At 42.3% G+C, this 18,994-nt stretch overlaps 1 protein-coding gene across 2 annotated transcripts in view; it reads right to left on the bottom strand.

The window, feature by feature from the left end:
- Positions 1–9,384: 9,384 nt before the first annotated feature.
- Positions 9,385–18,994, bottom strand: part of NKAIN3 (sodium/potassium transporting ATPase interacting 3) — a 200,561-nt gene continuing 190,951 nt past the window's right edge. For both annotated transcript variants that reach the window (XM_081917666.1, XM_081917667.1), the window contains exon 6: positions 9,385–11,635. In XM_081917666.1, coding sequence (XP_081773792.1) covers positions 11,622–11,635 — 14 coding nt within the window. In that variant the 3' untranslated portion in view covers positions 9,385–11,621. The remainder of the gene's footprint in view (positions 11,636–18,994) is intronic.

The following is an 18,994-nucleotide window of genomic DNA, read 5'->3' on the forward strand; positions in this document are numbered from 1 at the left end:
GCACACACCTCCTCACAACCCAGGCTTTTTGGGGGGGGGGGCGGATTTTCTAATAGGGAGGAGGAAGATGAAGAAGGGAGACAGAAACTAGTCTCTTGCTTTATTTTAAGAACAAGCAAAACACATCTTGCCTACGTGCGTGTAAGCCAATATTGCATTTCCTTCCTTAATTGTGCAACTTTCCCATCAAAGATTTGGAGCCTGAAATGCTATGTATTTCTTCAGGCCAGAGATAAAGCATGACCAGTTCACATGCATAACAGATTGGTGCAGAACTAGGTCATTACTAGTTCAGAACAATGTGATGACTATGACAATGATTTCCTACTTTTCTGGCCTGATAGGTTTCAGTGAGCCCATGCACCCTTTGGAATGAGGGGGAAAAAACAAAAAACACCCTTGTACTATTTTATGTTTGGCACTAGATGGCTCACATGAGCCATCTTACTAAATTCTCATTTTGATAAACAACCAAAACTGTGCTTCTCTCTCTCTCTCTCTCTCTCTCTCTCTCTCTCATCTAAAACCTTCAGAAAAAGTTTATTATATACCGGTAATACTGTTTTCATTTTTGTCAATATTGGCAAGCACACTTCCCCATGCTGGAATAAGTATGGAAGAGTAAGGTGTTAAAAAATAATAGTGGAAAGCACTACACTGCTACAGGTAAGCATCTTTTAACTTTAAGAACTTTAGATTTGGCTACATTATCTTCTAAGTTCTCCTTAATTTCCAAAGTGAGGAGGGATTTATTCAAAGCATCTCTTGTGTACATTTATTTGGGATTTGTTCCCAAATAAATGTCCATAGGATTGCAGACATTATTTGAGTTGAAGCTGATGGGATTCTGAAGTTCTTCGGTTTGGCTGGATTTCAAAAATTATACAAAGAATCAGAAATGGAGCCTTGTAGGTAGAATGCAAGCAGAGGTGCCTTTCCCAGCTGTACCCCAAAGTCTGTTTAGATACTGCAGTTTACTCTGCATCTGTGTGTTTTGCTGAGGATGTGCAGCTTGAGGACGATAACCTTTACAATTGACAATTGTATTTACTTAATTATCATTGTTCCTTTTCATAACACTAATCCTGTTTCACCCAGTTGGCCACCACCCTAAGATGATATGAGGAAATTGGACTTCGGCTAAGCTTACTAAGACTAGGCAAAACTGTCATGTCACTGTGCCAAAGGTTTAGTGAAACACACTTCTAAATACAGGGGCAGTAGAGAAATAATAGTGCGAGTTCAGATGATTATATGCAAGATGAAAACCCATCAAGGTATAAGCGGGGGAAACTTACAAACATGTTGCAGTGTGATTAAAAGAATAATGCAATCAAAAACAGAAAGGAACTGATAAAGCAACTAATAAATGAGAATAAAATCAAGCCCTGCCTTAAGTTGACACAGTTAACCTTGTCATGAATTTAGAGTTTGTGAGTGTTATTAGAGTGCCAGTCTTTAAGACATCTGAAACTGCCAGTTTAGCATCTTCAAAGCACATACACCTAATATCGTGCCAACAGTGGGTTCCATTTTGGAACTTTTTAGTCCATTGCTAGTTTTAGAGGACTGAGAAGACAAAGAAAAAGATGTTGTGATTTCCATAACTACATTAGTTAAAGGGCAATCATATAACTATGTGAACATGAATTGTGATATTTGCAGAAGGGAGAGTGTCACAAATGCTGCCCTCTCCGCCACAATGTATTAAATAACCTGTGAATATCAGAACAGATGGAAACAACCTGAGCAAATGGGTAGTTATGTGAACAAATACACATACAGTCTTCTCATTTAACTCCTATGACCTTTCCTGTAAATGATGGTGCTGTATGTGCCAATCCTTTCTAAGAGTCCCTTAGAAGGAAGCCACAGGGCGCCTTCCGTCCCTAACCTCCCCCCGCCCCTGCTCTATCCAAATGAAACCTCAAAGGCCCTTACTGAAACAATTTAAATTGGATTGCACAGCACATCCAAAAGGGAAGCAATTAAATTTTAGGATGTTTCTTCTGCCTAATTAAACATCTGACAAGATGAGCCTAGTGCCACTCCTCTCCAATCTTCATTTTATTTGTTTAATTTTCTTCTGTATGAACACCTCATGTGTATGTCGTAAGCCATCTGTTGTTGGTGCTGACTCATTTGAGGGTGGCTGTGTTATGAGTCTGCAAAGCATTCTCATTTCAATGTATCAAGCATAGACATTTGCTCTCTACAAGAAGCTGAATCTATCAGAGCCTTTCTGTTGAAAGGGCATTTCACAAATGAAGGCACAAGCTGGTCTGCATTAATCACCAGGTGTGCATTCAACACAGAATGGCAGCTAATCACAGTTCCTTTACCTATTATATATTTTGGAAAGCTGTTCACTATGCATTTGGGCTCTTCTTTAGATGGGGTGGGAAAACTTTCTGGCCTGGTGGGCCAGATCTTTATTTCCCGCCAGCCTGCGAGGCAGCTTTGACACTCACCCCTGGCCTAAGTTAGCCTGCAGAGGGAGGATACTCACCCAACAGGACTGAGGCAAAAATCCCCACCCAGATGGTGGGTGAGTGTGGGAGGTTTCAATCCTACTTTCTCCAAGATTGAGTGCACAAGAGAATTCTCTGTGATGAACTCACAGCCCCCCAAACCAGCAACAAAACACCTAAAACAGATAACTTGATTATGTATTGTGAACCTCAGAGTAGAGGGTGTTCTAGGCAGTAAGAACAATCATGGGAAATTTCTGCTTCCAGGTGTTCCTGAACCCCTGGCCTACCTGGCAGCAAGTCAGTATGTCAAGGCCCCAGTCCAGGTTCAATCCACATGTCCAAAGTCCAGACTGAAGCACAGTCCCACAGAGATCCTGGAGTATCCAAGCTGAGATCCATCAACATGGGCATCTGAGCAGACATAGCCCCTCAGTTCTGCTTCCTTTTTGTGCTTGGCAAGCTGATTGCAACATCTGGGCTTGATGAAGCAGGTAGCCCTCAACTGCTCCAAGCCTACACCTGCTGAGGAATCACACACCACCTCCCAGAGCTACTGAGCCCACCTGGTCAGCTAGGGAGCTGGGCTGTGGGCCCCTGCCTGTCTCAGCCTCCGGGAGTGCTCTGCCTGCTGCTCCCTACACCTCAGAGCCTGCCATGTTTGTGGAGACAGGGGCCCCTCTGGCTGTGGTGAAGGGTCCTGTTGCTTTGGTTCCTGTGCACTGACCCCCTCGCCATCCTCTGTTACCCTGTGAGTATTTCCTACACCAACCTCTGCTTCCTCATCCCCTTCTTGCTGGGGGTGTCCCAGTCCCAGCTACACCCCTCACTGGGATCCTCTTACTCCTCTCCGTTGTCTTGCCAGTTGATGAGCTGAAAGGGGAACCGGGTGTGCTGCACACATGAGTCTTCCTTCTGCTTCAATGGCCTGGGTTGAATGCATGGAGCATTTTTGTACAACCTACATTCATGGCTTGAGAGGGGACCGGGGACTAGGATTGTGCCTGTTCCTGCTGTGTGACTTATGATGAGCCTATTGAAAGAGAGAGAGGGATGTTCTATGTTCCTCAGGGTTGACCTTAAAGTGGGTCACAGAAAGCACTTGATCATATCTCAACCTTAACTCTACCAGTTCTCCAGGTATTCTGCAACTATGCCTTTGCATCATTCTTTCCAGCTATGCAGCCTCCACAGCTGATTGTCTCCGAGCCACATCTTGAATTATAATACAGTAGCCCAGCACATACCATTATAATCTTAGAAAGACATTGCACAAGGAATACAGGAAGTTGCCTTATGTTAAATCAGGCTACAGTACAGTATTTGTTCACTTATTGTCAACACTGACTGGCAGCTTGGTGCAGATCTTTCCTAATGTCTGTGAATGGGCTCTTTTAACTAGAGAAGCCAGATATTAAACCTGGGACCCTCTGGCTTCTGTCAGCTCAGTGTGGACCTTGGTGTTCGTAGCACTATGCTCTCACTAACTCAGCTAGCTAACAGACACAAACTAGCAGAGATTGCCTTAATATGCTTTATGAGTAGGCCTCTTAGGCCCTGGTTTTCCCACTACAGTATCAAGGAGCCTCTTTCTCCTTTAAGTCATCTGCCAGACATTAGTGGGTTCCAGCTCACACCAGCTGACCATGCTGGCTAGGGCTGATGAGAGTTGAAGTCCAACAGTACCTAGATGACATCAGGTCCACCATGCCTGACATAAAGGATTCTCAAGGATGTATAAAGAACATGGCCAGGCCTCATATGACCTTGCTGAGATAGGTTAAGCATTAACACAACAACACAGTTTGGAAAAACTGATCCCAACCAGTGGACTTTGGGCTCTCAATTTCAGCAGCACCCCATGGAACACTAAAATTTGACGCTTCTCTCTTCTCGCACTCCATTTTACATCATTGTTGCAGCGCCCCCTGTGGCACTGGTGTCCAGTGCAGCCGAAGCAGCTGGGAACTGTGATTCTGTGAGGGGAGAACTACCATTCCCAGGGTTCTTTTGGGAAAGTAATGTGCTTTAAATGTGTTACAGATGTCTTTTAAATATATGTTGTGGATCTGCTGTCAGTGGCACCTCAAACCTGACTGGAACCTTCTGGGATTAATCTTGTTCATAAATATATATCTCACAAAGCACAGTGGGGCATGTACAATGATTCCACTGTATGAATGCCTGCATCCTAATATACAGACTTGGCGAGGCCCAAGAGTAAGCTGGAATTAAGCTGCATTTCTGTCTAGAATTACAAGGCAATGCTCAAGTATTGGGAGTGAAAATGTTTTTTACATTTACATCTTCTTTCTTTTTGTCCGCCAAGATCATTGTGTTAAAATAATCTCCCATAGAAACTTAATTGAAAACCATCTTGAGAACAAACCCTCATGGCAGTTGTGGGTGTAAAATCACATTTTCCTTAGAAAAAGCACAAATTAATTCCACTTTCAGTGTTTACAAACAAGCATCTCCAAACATGAAATACAGTCAATGTTTTAACTTCATTGATTTACATATAATCCCTTTGGGATTTTATGCTTCTTGCATTAGGTATCAGACAGATGAATGGCTTTTAATTGCTTTTTAGAAGATCAAACCTATCCATTCTGAAGGAAATCAGCCCTGAGTGCTCACTGGAAGGACAGATCCTGAAGCTGAGGCTCCAATACTTTGGCCACCTCATAAGAAGAGAAGACGCCCTGGAAAAGACCCTGATGTTGGGAAAGATTGAGGGCACAAGGAGAAGGGGACGACAGAGGACGAGATGGTTGGACGGTGTTCTCGAAGCTACAAACATGAGTTTGACCAAACTGTGGGAGTCAGTGGAAGACAGGAGTGCCTGGCGTGCTCTGGTCCATGGGGTCATGAAGAGTCAGACATGACTAAACGACTAAACAACAACAATCATTTTAACTGCACACTCTGGGTTGCATTTCTGTATGGAATAGTAGGGAGCTTCTGCTGTGCTAAACTTACACTTGAAGATATTCTTTGTAGTCTAGCATTCTGGATCCTGTGCCATCTACTTCATCTGAATTACTACAATCATGTTCAGAAGTGGATTTCTTCAGTACTGAGAGCAGGGCTGTAGCCACTGGGTGGAGCTGCGGCTCCCTTAAAGATATTCCAGGTCACTTGCTGCATTTTCAGCTTTCCTTTAAAAGAAAAAGAAAAAGAGTAAGCAGAACAGACATCTTTTCTAGGTGAGGACCTGGCTAGCCTGCCCAGAAGTTTTTAACACTATTTAGGACTTCTAACCCTTTATTAGTCTTTGCTCTATGGCTATGCTACAGTTGCTTCCCTAAATACCATTTGGATATAGTGTAAGGTTTTCTGATTATAATGCTAGAGCTTCTGTTCCAGTTCCCTGCATTCCTTTTACACTGCATTACCTGTTGAGTTATGGAATGGTGACATTTTGATTAATATACCGCCATTCGCATCAAAGGGTGTAGTACGACATGACAGTGGGTGTCATCAGACATGTAGCCTTTATGCATGTATGTGCTTCGGTTCCCTGCGATTCACCCATGGGAATGGTGGGCAGGGAGAACTATATGTTGAGATACCACCCCAAATTTCATCACATGGTATGATTCATGGAAATGGTGGGCAAATTACAGCACAAAACTCCCCCGAGTTCCCAAGTTAACGGGGTTGCAAAAGACTTTTTTACTGGAAGCAATTAATGCAGAAGTGAGCACTAAACATCCAATAGATTTCCATATGAAAGTGTACATGAAGAAGATCATTAACAGGTAAGGAAACATCAGGAAAACAGAACGAAGCGCTATTCGAATGCAGCCACCAACTTCCAAGTGAAAGTTACTCAGGTACAGTTGGCTGCAATCGCAAACTCATTTACTTGGGAATAAGTCCCACTGAATTCAATGGAACTTACTTCTGAGTAGGCACTGGTGTTCTGAGGCAGCAACAGGCTCAGACTCACACCCCTGTGAGACATCATTGTCTTCTTTTATGACAAAGATGGAATTTGGTTTCAGAGTAATGCTCTTATTGAGGGATGCACGGCTTTTCTTCGGCTTGTTTCCTATGTGGCGACCTGTCTTGTGTCATCTGGTTTGAAAGTGTGTGTGTGTGTGTGTGTGTGTGTGTGTTCGTCTCTCCCAAATGTGTTTACCAGGATTCCTGTAAAGGAAAAAACTAGACTTGAGGGGAAGAAGGAAGGTACTTAATGCTGGGAACCCAAAGCAGGATCTGGATTCTGTTGTGGGTACTGTTTACTCTGCCCAACAGAGCTATTAGATGTGGTTTGAAGGACCTAAAAGGATGCTACTTTACCACAGTGGTGCAAAACAGTTCAGCCATCATATAGGAAGAAGCTGCAAGCCTTTAGTGCAGGGTTACAATACGTCCGGAATTTCCTGGCCATACCTGGAAAACTGCAGTTGGAAGCAGTGTCTGCATGGAAATCGGCAAAATGTCTGGGAAAACCTCAATGTATGGCAACCGATGTTGGCAGCTCAAAAATGTTGATTTTTTGTGAGTTTTTTCCAGAAAACTCAAGCAATCCTACTCTAGCAGTTCAGTCATAATACTGATTTTTTCAGCATAATGCATTCCTAGGATAAAGGCTCCTGATGGCTACACCAGCATGCAATAAAAAGAAAAGGATATTTACACTTGCGTTGTAGACAGACAAGCTGATGCAAATGCTTAGGGTCAGAGTGCCAGATGGATGGAGGAAAACCATCACCCAGTATCTTTCTGCTCAAAGGCTTTTTAGGCTGGGAATGGGTTACAATGGGTTCTCAAAGGGAAGATGCAGAAATAATGTTTATACATGACGAATGCTTTACAGGGCTAGGAGGCAATATATTTTTTTCACTGCATAAAACAGCTCCGGGCCTGTAATTTATTATAATGAAACTAAATGAGGCTGAATTTAGGAGGAGGAAGGCCAATTAATTTGGCACATCAATTTTTGTTTGCTGCTGTCAAATACTGTAACAGGAACTTGATAGATTGCAGACTTGGATTTTCTAATCAGGTGTTTCTGAAGCAAAAAGGCGGAGAGAGAACTTGACAGAGGAACACATCGTATCGTAGATGTCAGGCAATTTGTAGGTGTTTTTGCAGATTGAAAGAATGCAATGTCTCTTGTTTCCTAGGGCCAAGTTCAGGTGTCCATACAGAGCCCCTTACACAGATGTTGCACACAGCTTTTATCATGATTGGCTGTTGCCCCAAACCTGCTCTTTCAAAGCCTGCCCCTCCTGCCCCTGAACTTTGGAATTCCAAAGCAGGAGAGATCAAAAGTATTATATTTGATAGATATTATTGCATAACTTATTTTGCATACAATGAGAAACTTACCTGTGGTATCTGCACTGCGCAGTGTTGAGAACTGGTGTAGCCACTCATTTATCATATGGAAAATGCCTTCAATAAATGAAGGATATATTTTGTTACTAGATATTCCTGTATGCAACAAAATGTGTGATGATGACAATCTTACTGCTAGCTACAGGATTCATCCTGGTGTCTGAGGAAAGCAGGGGGAGCTGGTTGTGTCCTTTTTGTGTGCCATCTGTTGCCTCTCTCTCTCTCTCTCTCTCTCTCTCTCTCTCTCTCTCTCTCTCTCTCTCTCTCTCTCTCTCTCTCTCTTTCTAGCATACACTGTCTTAAGTGAGCTTATTTCTTACACCTGGAAACCTGTGACCCTCCAGACAGAGTTGGGACTTCAGTTCCCACCGGCCTCCACCAGTACAGCTGATGGTCAGGGATGATGGGACTTTTATTCAATTATTTTTTTATGTAGAAAGATTTGTTGACTGCTTAATCACATAACTCTCAAATTGTAGAACACAGCTAAAATTCACAAAACTGTTAACAAAACTAATCTAAATAAAGTGATCGTCAATAAAACACATATAAAACCTATTAAATCTTAACATATATACCTATATATAAAGCCAGTATACCTGCCTAAGGTCAATGGGCAGGGAGTTTCAAAGTATAGGTGTTGCAGGTGCACAAAAATACCACCTCCTTGCAAACACAGAATGGAAATTATATGATAAAAGTGCAAGTTCTGCTGACTGAAGCGGTTGAAAAGGCAAGCGCAGGCCAAGGTGATTCCTTGTATAAACTGGTTCCAAAATGTCGAGGACTTTAGATACCAATAGTAAAATCTTGAACTTGGTCCAGTGCAGTAAATGATCTCGCTCCTGTCACAATTGTACTGCAGCATTTCATACTGCAGCTTCTGGAAAGGGAAGCCCCTCACTGTGTGTTGTTGTAAACCATGTTGAGATAGATATATTGAGGCCAAGCTATTCCAGTCTACAAATGGATCCAGCAGCACCCCAGGCTGTGTACCTGCTCCTTCAGAGGAAGTGCAATCCCATGTAGGCTAGGCAATTAGCCAATTTCTTGGACATGAGAACCACTCAGCTCCAGAGCCTCTGTCTTGCCAGGCTTCAAGTTCAATTTATTTCCCCACATTCAGGGGCTGGCATAGCCCCTTCTGATTCAGATATTACAGAGAAATAGAACTGAGTGTCATCAGAATAATGATGGCACCTTGCCCCAAATCACTCAAATGACTACTCTTAATGGCTTCATGTAGATGTTAAATAACTTTGGGGGATAAAATACAGTTATGCCCTGTGCTGCCCCATAGCATATTTGCCAGGGAACAGAGCAGCAGTTTCCCAGAGCTATTCTCTTGACTCAGTGTTAGGAGTACAATGGCAGCTAAAGAGGATGTTTCCCATCTCCAACCACATTAAAGGATTTGCAGCAATCTTTCTCTTACTCATTCATGGGTACCTGCCTTAATCTGCAGCACAGAAAGGTTCTTGACCTACTTGCCATTAGCATCAACCCACCCTGAAATATTTTAACACATAACAGCAAATTTACAAAATATTAGTCATATCCACCAGTTGAGAAAGGATATAATCAAACTCTCTCTGTATTTTTTGAACAATCACCCACTTACTCCCCATTCATGAAGACAGAGAAAACAGACATTGAATGCTAGAGCACTAGATGGAGTGGGTTACAGAAATCATATTTGTTGTAAATAAAGCAAACACAAATGAAGAGAGAAGTGGATGAACATCACAAATAGGTTCTGAACAGTTCCGTGTTCCCTACTAAAAGAGCAGTGATTGGGCCCCTGGGAAAACATATAATTCTGCACCCTGTTTAGAACTGATTTTGTAGACAGCTGGCAAGAGTCCCCAGGAATATGCACCATGGGAACCGAGCTAAACACTTTCCTACAATACACAGAAGAGAAACAAAGACAAGTAACTAATTCAGATAGTGCCAAATATACAGACAAAAGAATCACTTGTGTGCGTCACTTTTTATACCATTGGAAACTAAATTAAAAAACCCAAAATGCCACATTGATGCATATTCATATTCTAACAGTATTTACAGGTAACTTTACAAATTTTTATACATATTTTCATAATTAATGCCTTCTGGTCAGCTTTTAAGTTAAGGGCATCATGAACCCTCAGAGGATCATAAGGCTGTAGTTGGTGCCACCCCTTGGCTCTTTACCCCAGTGTAGTATAAATTTCATATTTGGCTCCTTCTTAGGAGAAAAATGAAAAGACCATGTGTGCAAATTAGTCATCTGCCCTGAATTTCTGGAGAATGAACAGTGTTTCCATTCATTTCTCTACCGATCATCAAGAACAACAGTTAATGCATGTATGGAAGGGGGCAACCTGGGCAAAGAAGCCATATGCAAATTAGGTTATAAATGCATATGCAAACTTACTTACTTACTTGGGAGAAAGCACCATTGAACTCAGTGGGGATTCCATCTGAGTAAGCACACACAGACCTGGGCTCTTACGATATTCAGATAACGATGGTGATCATTACAATCAATGGTAAATAACTGCAGCATAGAATTCCTACATATACAGTAGGTTGATCATGGGATTTGAGGTGTCCTCATTGGCCTATCATGGTAAGCTTATGGCTCATGGCTTACAATGAACATGCAGATTGCCCCTTTGCAAGTGGCAGCAACAAACCACAATCCTTAACATACAAACATGGTTTCTTTCAAAGAAGCAAGCCACTAACAGGAAGCCAAGAACAAACATTGGCTTCAGAACACTTTCTACTCAGAGAGAAACTGACCCCCCCCCCCTGTTTTGGGCTTCTGCATGGCCATTATTTTCAGATGGATTCAACCAGCAAATTCAGGTTGGGCAATTATAGCTTATCTGTAGATCTTGTGCAACAAATTCACACACACACCCCAAATTGGACTTTTTGTGATAAGAAAAGTGGCAGAGAAATGGCACTGGAAAGTGTGGGATAATACTTTGAGTCAATACCATCTAACCTCCCTGCAAGCAAATCAGAGAGAATGCTCATCAAACAGTGAATGTTGTCAGCACTCCCTGCAAAGAAGTCAGGATGAATGGTCAATAAACAGATGGTCTGGAAGTGCCTAAGTATAGGGTTGTGGTTTGTTGCTTTTGCTTGTGCTGGGGGTGGAGCAAAGCAAGAGTGATCTCCTTGTTCATGGCAAACTATTAACCGTGGCTTCCCATGGCAAACTGTCTCACTGTAAGTGCAGAGCGCAATGTTGTGTCCCAGTTGTAGCTCCCCACCGCTACTGCCCCACAACCTGGTGCTTTTTGAGGAAAGTGTGTGTGTGTGTGTGTGTGTGTGTGTGTGTGTGTCTGTCTGTCTGTCTGTCTGTCTCTGTGTGTGAAATAACGACTAGCACATGCAGGTACAGTATGGTCGCATTAGTCCAAAAATACTGGCTGAATTCTGGGGGGGGACTCCCCCCACCTCACACACATTCAATAATTTCATGCCTTAAACATTAGATATCTGTTTTTAAAAAATTATTTAAAAAGAAAAAAAGTTACAATTTACAAGTGTCCATAAAAGTGAATAATTAAAAGAAAATTCAAGATAATCTAACAGGAATCCACCTAACAACAATGATAAGAAAAATGAGTCTGTGGCTGATCTATTCAGTCCCACGTTGGCAGAGGAATCCACAGTCCAGGTTAAATGCATGTTGCGTCCCTTCTGTAAGACGGTCTTGCAAGGCTGGTGCTCCCTTTGAACAGGTTGATTCCTCAGCAAAATGTTGCTAAAAGTAATGGACAGCTCCATCAGTGCTCATTACTTATTTCGACCTGAAATGAGAATATACAAGTTACTGAGGGGAGGAGAGAAAGGAGGTTGTTTTCTATATTCCATGAGCTCTGTGATGTTGTCAGTGTGTCAACAAACAATGGCAAACATTTTATTCCGGCTAATCTCCGCAGGATCGTTTTACCACTTACGCTTTTCAAATTCAGATTGTGTTTACATTTCAAGTGTTAAGACTAGGTTATGTTGATCTTAAACATGCTGTTATTGTATTTGAGTACTGTTCTGTGTTTTAATCAATTTCTGAAAGCAGGACAGGGGTTTTTACAATTAAGGGAGCAATTCTATACCCATTTGCCTCGGGAAAAGCCCCACTGAACTCAACAGGACTTATTTCTGAGAAGACACATAGCAGTTTCCACTGTTAAGTGAGAGACAAATGTAATAAATGAAATAACAACATTGAGAGTGCTTTTCTGTTAATATGGGGTATAAATAACCAACCATAGTATTTGTTTCACCAAAATTAAATGGGTGTATTAAAATGTTCAAGAAAAAGAGGATTTATTAGAACTTCAAATTGCTGCTTTGGGTGCCCTTTCAGATGTAAAACTTTAGTTCTTTTGTTTTGTAAACTTTTAGTTCTTTGGTTAAAATTTTTATTTTGAGTCATTAAAAGTAAAGCTGTTGCTCAGTCAAAGAAGATTTGTTAATTGTATGGGTTGGTTTGATCAATTAGTTGACTGACCACTTAATTAGTTAACACTGAAGAAATGTGCACATAGGTGGCTAAGAGTCTGAGTTATGAATCAGAAAGCCCCAATCTGAATGTCATCACTAAGCAGGCTTCGGCACAGTCATTCGCCCCCCAGTCCTCCACCCCCATCTTTAAAATACAAGATACCAATATTAGCTTTCCCTTTAGCTGTAAGTATTACAGGTAGATAAGGCATGTGAAATGTTTTGATCACTTGTAAACACCTATAGTTAAGCATCACCATTGCTTTTTTCAGGGGGTATTCAAGGGTACACAGTACTGTCACCTCTTTTTGTTGTTGTTAAAAAGTTTGGCCCTTAATGTAACAGTTTCAGGGTGAGTACTGGCACCTATTTTTCCAGAAAAAAATCACTGGGCATTACTATAGTGGAAAAGCAATAGTTCTGGAGATTTTTAGCTGATATTTTTGAACAGGGGTGGGGAACATTCAGCCCACCAGGTCTCCCCATTTGGCCTTCCAGCCTATTTTGGCCAAGCCATAGAAATGATGCAAAAATAGGGCAAACCAAACTTCCGGTTGGCAAAAATGAGAAACTGAGAGAAACCAACAGCGACAGCCCCATTGATCCCTACTGGAGGTACACAGTGGGTAACTCTTGTGGAGAATGCAGAGTTAGATGGTGCATGGCAGTTTTAACACAGCATTCAGCAACAGTCAATGTGATTCAGAAAAAGCTGTGCTTTGGCATGCCAATTGCCTAAGGGACATAAATAATACATAATATTCTGTGGGAGGGTGCAGGAATGGATTCACCTTTTAACATCATGTTTCAGCCTGTCTGTTGCATAACCTTTATTCATTTTTAACTGAATAGTTTATTTGTTCTTAATGGATTGTTATCTGCTCTGAGGCTTTGGGATAGGATGCAGCAGAAACCCATATGAATAACTCAGCAGCAAGAATGCCGAGAAATAAAATAAAATCGAAAGGCGCACAAGTGCTTTCAGGTTTGAATGAAAGTTAGAAAATGCCGTTCTTTTCCTCCAGCTCTGAGCATGAAAGAGAGTGGAGTTTTTCACAATTTGGATAGTGAAAGGCCCATTAGCTCTGAACGCAGCAGCTTTCCTGGCCCATTTGCAACAGATACTGATACCAATTATCTTATTGTGAATCCAAGTGGGCAGCCTGCCACACCGCCGACAGATCAGAATCGAGAAACCAGGGGATGGCACAGTTCACTGCCTACCCAAATTGTTTTCTGCAGCTTGGCTTTTAATGGAAATTCACCTTGGTCATTGAAATTCTTCATTCTTTAGAGCCTATTTGCAGTCTGTGACTGCACAGGCACACAAGGTCCCTAGGAAAATTTGTTTTTGTATTCTCTCCCCCCAGAGAAAACCAGCAGTGATGGGAACCAGGTCAAGCTATTTGTCCATCAAGCCCCAGTACTACTCCATACCCTCCAACATTTCTCCAATGAAAATAAGGATGTCCTAAATAATAATAATAATAATAATAATAATAATAATAATTCCCCACCTATTTGAATAGATAGCTTCCAACATATATTAAAACATAATAAAACATTAAATGTTAAAAAACTTCCCTATACATGGCTGCCTTCAGATGTCTTCTCAAGGTTGTGGAGTTACTTATCTCCTTGGCTCAGGGGTTGCATAACTCCATACCCGCCAACATTTTTCTGATGAAAATAGGGACACGTTCAGAAAAAGTGGGACATTCTGGAATGAAATCAGAAAGCAGGATGGCTTCTGCAAATCTAGGACTGTCCTTGGAAAATAGGGACACTTGGAGGGTCTCCTATTATACCCAGCCTGGCACTGGGGTCTCAGGTGGACATTCGGATAATTTTAAAACATGTTTTAAACTGGATATAAAAAGGTAAAGGGACCCCTGACCATTAGGTCCAGTCGTGGCCAACTCTGGGGTTGCGGTGTTCATCTCGCTTTATTGGCCGAGGGGGCCGGCGTACAGCTTCCAGGTCATGTGGCCAGCATGACTAAGCCGCTTCTGGCGAATCAGAGCAGCGCACGGAAATGCCGTTTACCTTCCTGCCAGAGCGGTACCTATTTATCTACTTGCACTGCATGCTTTCGAACTGCTAGCTTGGCAGGAGCAGGGACCGAGCAACGGGAGCTCACCCCGCCGTGGGGATTTGAACCGCAGACCTTCTGATCGGCAAGTCCTAGGCTCTGTGGTTTATTTTTTTTTTTTTTATAAATTTTTTATTGAGTTTTCAAATTTTTATAAACAAACACACACACACAAACAAACACCAAACACAAAAACAGTACATATATAATTTTCATTACCCTCTTTCCTTGACTTCCCCACATCTCTCCTTCCCACATTCCAATTTTAATAGTTAATTCAGCAAGTTATTTCCTCTTCTCTCTATTATATTGTTATCCTCTGTTCTTAATATTTAGCATCTCTTGTTAGACTCAAATTTACTTATAAGTTTTTACACATTAACTCCTTTCTCTAAGGTCGACCTATCTTCTCTCACACGAATCCTCCCATTTTAAACAAAACATTTCCAAATTAAAAAATCATAACTCAAAAATTCTTACTATTCTACTCTCCCCCTCCCTCCCTGGCCCAGTTTCTGTCCCTTTCCATATTTCTATTCTGAAAATCAGTTTCAGCCCGGATTTCTCACATCCGAGGCCCTCAAGCCCCAGTTAGTCTCTCTCCGTCTATTCTGTTGCTTGTTGGCCTTCAATTCTCGAAGGAGTTGTATCCCAAGCTCCCTCTTCCTTCCTTCCGCCAAAGTCGATAGCAGTTGCTGCCAAGGGTCTGCCAATCTCCCATGCTCAAACTCAAAGAAAGGGTCCCAGTCATACTTGTTCTTTCCTTCCACCAAATCAGTCCATAGCAATTGCTGCCAAGGGTCTGCCAGTCTCCCATACTCAAACTTGAGGAAGAAGTCCCAATCATGCTTGTTTATTCTTTTATATTCCAATATTTCAGATGTTCCAGGGGCTTCTTCCTTTGTCCTTCTCTCCTTTTGCAAATTTACGGTACACTGGTCTTGTTCATCAAGTCCTTTATTTTCTGAAGCTGCAGGCTTTTGGTTGATACTTTCCATCTGAACGTCCTCTCCTTCTTCTTCTTCCTTTCCCCCTATTTCCAAAACTATCTCTTCTGTTCCGGCTGCCGGGTTATTTTCCAGCTTTTTGTCATCAGCAGAGTTACACAATTTCAGATTCAAGGTCACAAGTTGTTTGCTCATATCTGCAGTCTGTTCTTGTAGAATTCCCACGAGAAAAAACATCCTTTCAATCTCTGCCAGTAATTTTCCTTCTGCAGCCATTGCAGTATCTTTTGTTCCCTCCAGGGGGATTACCAGTCCAATCGTTCCTTTCCAACAGTTCGTTACTTTGTTATTCACAAATACTTTGTTTCCAATCAGTTCAGATACAATATGTCCCCTTTAATCCAAAAAGAATTTTTCTAAGTCTCTCAATTCCAGCCTTTAGTTGCCCGTTTGACAGCTCTTTTGACAGCTGTCAAACTTTCTTTCTCCTTTTCCTCGGGCTCACACACAGGACCCTCCCGGGTCCAGAATGGGGGGGGGGGGAAATTACACAAAAACTTCTAAAGTTCCTCTCTCCTCTCCAGCACAATAGCTTTTTAATCCAATTCGTGCAAGTTGTTTTTCTAAGCACAAAAGTCTTTCCACCTCAGTGCTCTTCTCCTTGCTTAAATCTTTTTGTGGGGGGGGGGAGTGTGGACTTCCTTTTAGCACATCCCCCGGTCGTACTCCAATCCAAGGTAAAATTTTAATATCAAATTTCCATTCTACTCACGGGTTCTTTATTTCAGTCTGAATTTCAGGAAGGAAGACAGCGCTCTCCGGCCATGGCTCGCGGCTTCGCTCCGCCGAGGTAGCGATGGACTCTCAGCACCACGCCGCACCCCAGTCCACTCCGCAGCCTTTAAAAAGGCTCTTCGCGGGTCGGGGAGGGCGTTTAAGGTGCCCACCGAGTCACCAAGTCCGCAGGCTTCAGCGCCTGCGGTTTTTAAGGGTCCCCGTGTCGCCGGCACGGCAAGACCCGTCCTCAGCGGAGCCGATTCCCTCCGGAGCTCGGAGGGAATCCGCCATTACCGGATCGCGCTATCCCGGAAGTCCGGCTCTGTGGTTTAACCCACAGCGCCACCCGCGTCCCTTTAAACTGGATATACTAAAGAATAAATGTTGAAGCTACTGTCATTCATTCTTTTAACATCTTTTAACCTGCTCATTATTGCTGAATCAGAGCAAACAACTCTAGATGAGCCCTTACAGACAGAGGGAGATCTTGCTTCTGTCGCTATTGGGAATAACCAGGAGTAAGAAACTCTTGTCAATCTACAGCAAACCCTCTGAAAATCACCCAAAGATCTTGATCTACCTTCTGCCCAGCCCATGAGACTCATGCCTTCCCTCATACCCACAGATGGATGCTGCTTTTCGGCCAATGGAAGCTACCAATGTGGACTGCACAGCCTCTTGCATCTGAACCAAGCCAACAAGAATTGATCACTGAAATGGCTGATGCCTGGGGCCAGTGTGTCTTGGGAAGTTCTTATACAAAGCAGGAAAAAAAACCACTGCTACATAAAACATATGGAGCATTCATTGGTAGATCGGATGGCAGTCACATAATGTAAAGTGACTCTGCCGGCACATTTTAAATAGTTATTGCACCCCGAGGGAGTTGGAGATAATGTTAGTAATCTCATGCCAAACCTATCTGAGCAGCAGATTAAAATTTCAGTGTAGTTAGGAGGATTAATGTGGTTCTTTTGACCAATCTCTTAACTTACAAGCTTTGCAAGCTTTAACTCAAAATGTTCCAGGGGGTGGGGTTGTTGGTAGAATAAGTGTCAACAAGTTCACCTAGGAAATCAACTGAAAATACAGTCTAGTTCAACATGAATTTGTGGAAATCAATTGTGTACACACTGTCTTAAAATTAAAGTAAATGGAAAACAGTGTAAAATTGAGAGCCAGTGTGGTGTAGTGGTTAAGAGCGGTAGTCTCCTAATCTGGGGAACCGGGTTCGCGTCTCCGCTCCTCCACATGCAGCTGCTGGGTGCCCTTGGGCCAGTCACACTTCTCTGAAGTCTCTCAGCCCCACTGACCTCACAGAGTGTTTGTTGTGGGGGAGGAAGGGAAAGGAGAATGTTAGCCGCTTTGAGACTCCTTAAAGGGAGTGAAAGGCGGGATATCAAATCCAAACTCTTCTTCTTCTTCTTCTAAAATAAGAATTAAATAATGGCTTCGCCTGCATACCTATATCTGAAGTATTCAAGATATTCTGTCATTCTCCCCATTCAGCTTTAACATGATATGCAGATATTGTTCTTTTTTTATATAGAGAATTGAGTTCCATTTTGAGAGATGTTGTGGGGAGGGTGTCCTTACAATTAGCCAGTTGAGGCACCCCCTTTTTTGCCTACTTTGCACCGTTCTGTCTGGGAAGCATATCAGCTTGCTAATGTGATTGTTTGCATAAATTATTGTTGGCACGGCTGGTGGGAACAATGTGGGCAGGGAGGGACTACGGAACAGGACACTGAGAATATCTAAATCAAGTACAACTATTATGAGTTATAGCCATCAAAGCAAGCTTTAAAAAAAGACAGGTTTTATATAATATAATATAATCAGACGAAGGCACAATCTCCTCTTCTATATAGTCTATAGAAGTTCAAACAGCCTATGCATTAAGAAATAGTTTACTGGGACCTGTACCTTCTTACTACAAAAAGAGCCCTGTGTGGAGCCCAGCTATTAAGCAATGTCTTGCAGAGTTGAAGAGAGGAGTTTTCCACAACCTGCGGATCACTGCTGGTTGTAGGAGAAACTGGTTGTTTTAGCTGCTACTGGCTGCAAAATACAATTTATTTTCCAAGGGCAGCTGCTTTGTAGCTCTGCAGGAATCATAATAGCTGATATCTAAGTCACCTTAAATAATGAAGGTAACGCTGGAAGGAGCTGGTGCCAGAAGGAAGCAATAAAACAATGTAGGAATAAACAGCAGTTGGCAACGAGTCTAAGATTGGCCTTTTGCTTCTTCCCCCTTGGTGCCATCAGCAAGCTAATGCTCTGAACCAGCAACTTTTTGTGCAGGAGAAAAGAAGACCACAAGAGTGGGTGGTACAACCTGCAGTTTTCTGCTATTTCCTATCCCTCTTGAAAATATCTGTACGGTTGATAGCTAGGGCTAAAGGTCTCCTTTCATTTGCTGAAAAAAATATAGATGAGTATTACAGATACAGATGAGTAGTGCAATGGGTCAACTGGCTTGGGAGAGTTAGAGGAGGATGACTGTGTCAGGCGGACCCCACCATTAAATGTGGGAAGAGGAGGGACACGTGGCATGGAAGCAGCTGTTTGCTATCAAACTATTTTATTTGTATCTGTATCTGTTTTACTTGCTGTGGCCTGTATTATATTAACTTGGGTTAGCTAGCCATGTTTACAATAGAGAGATGTGACACAAGTCATTCAACAAAACAACATGTTCTTAGCTTGCTTCTTCACAGAAGACAGAGCTTCAGGCAGCTCTTAGTTTTGGCTCTTGGTCCTAAAAACCATAGTACATTATGTGGTATCAATGACTGAGAACAGCCTATCCCTCTCACACACCAATTATCAGCTCCCAGAACCTC

The sequence above is a fragment of the Podarcis melisellensis genome (genome assembly GCF_964234715.1).
Source record: "Podarcis melisellensis genome assembly, chromosome: 7".
NCBI lineage: Eukaryota > Metazoa > Chordata > Lepidosauria > Squamata > Lacertidae > Podarcis > Podarcis melisellensis.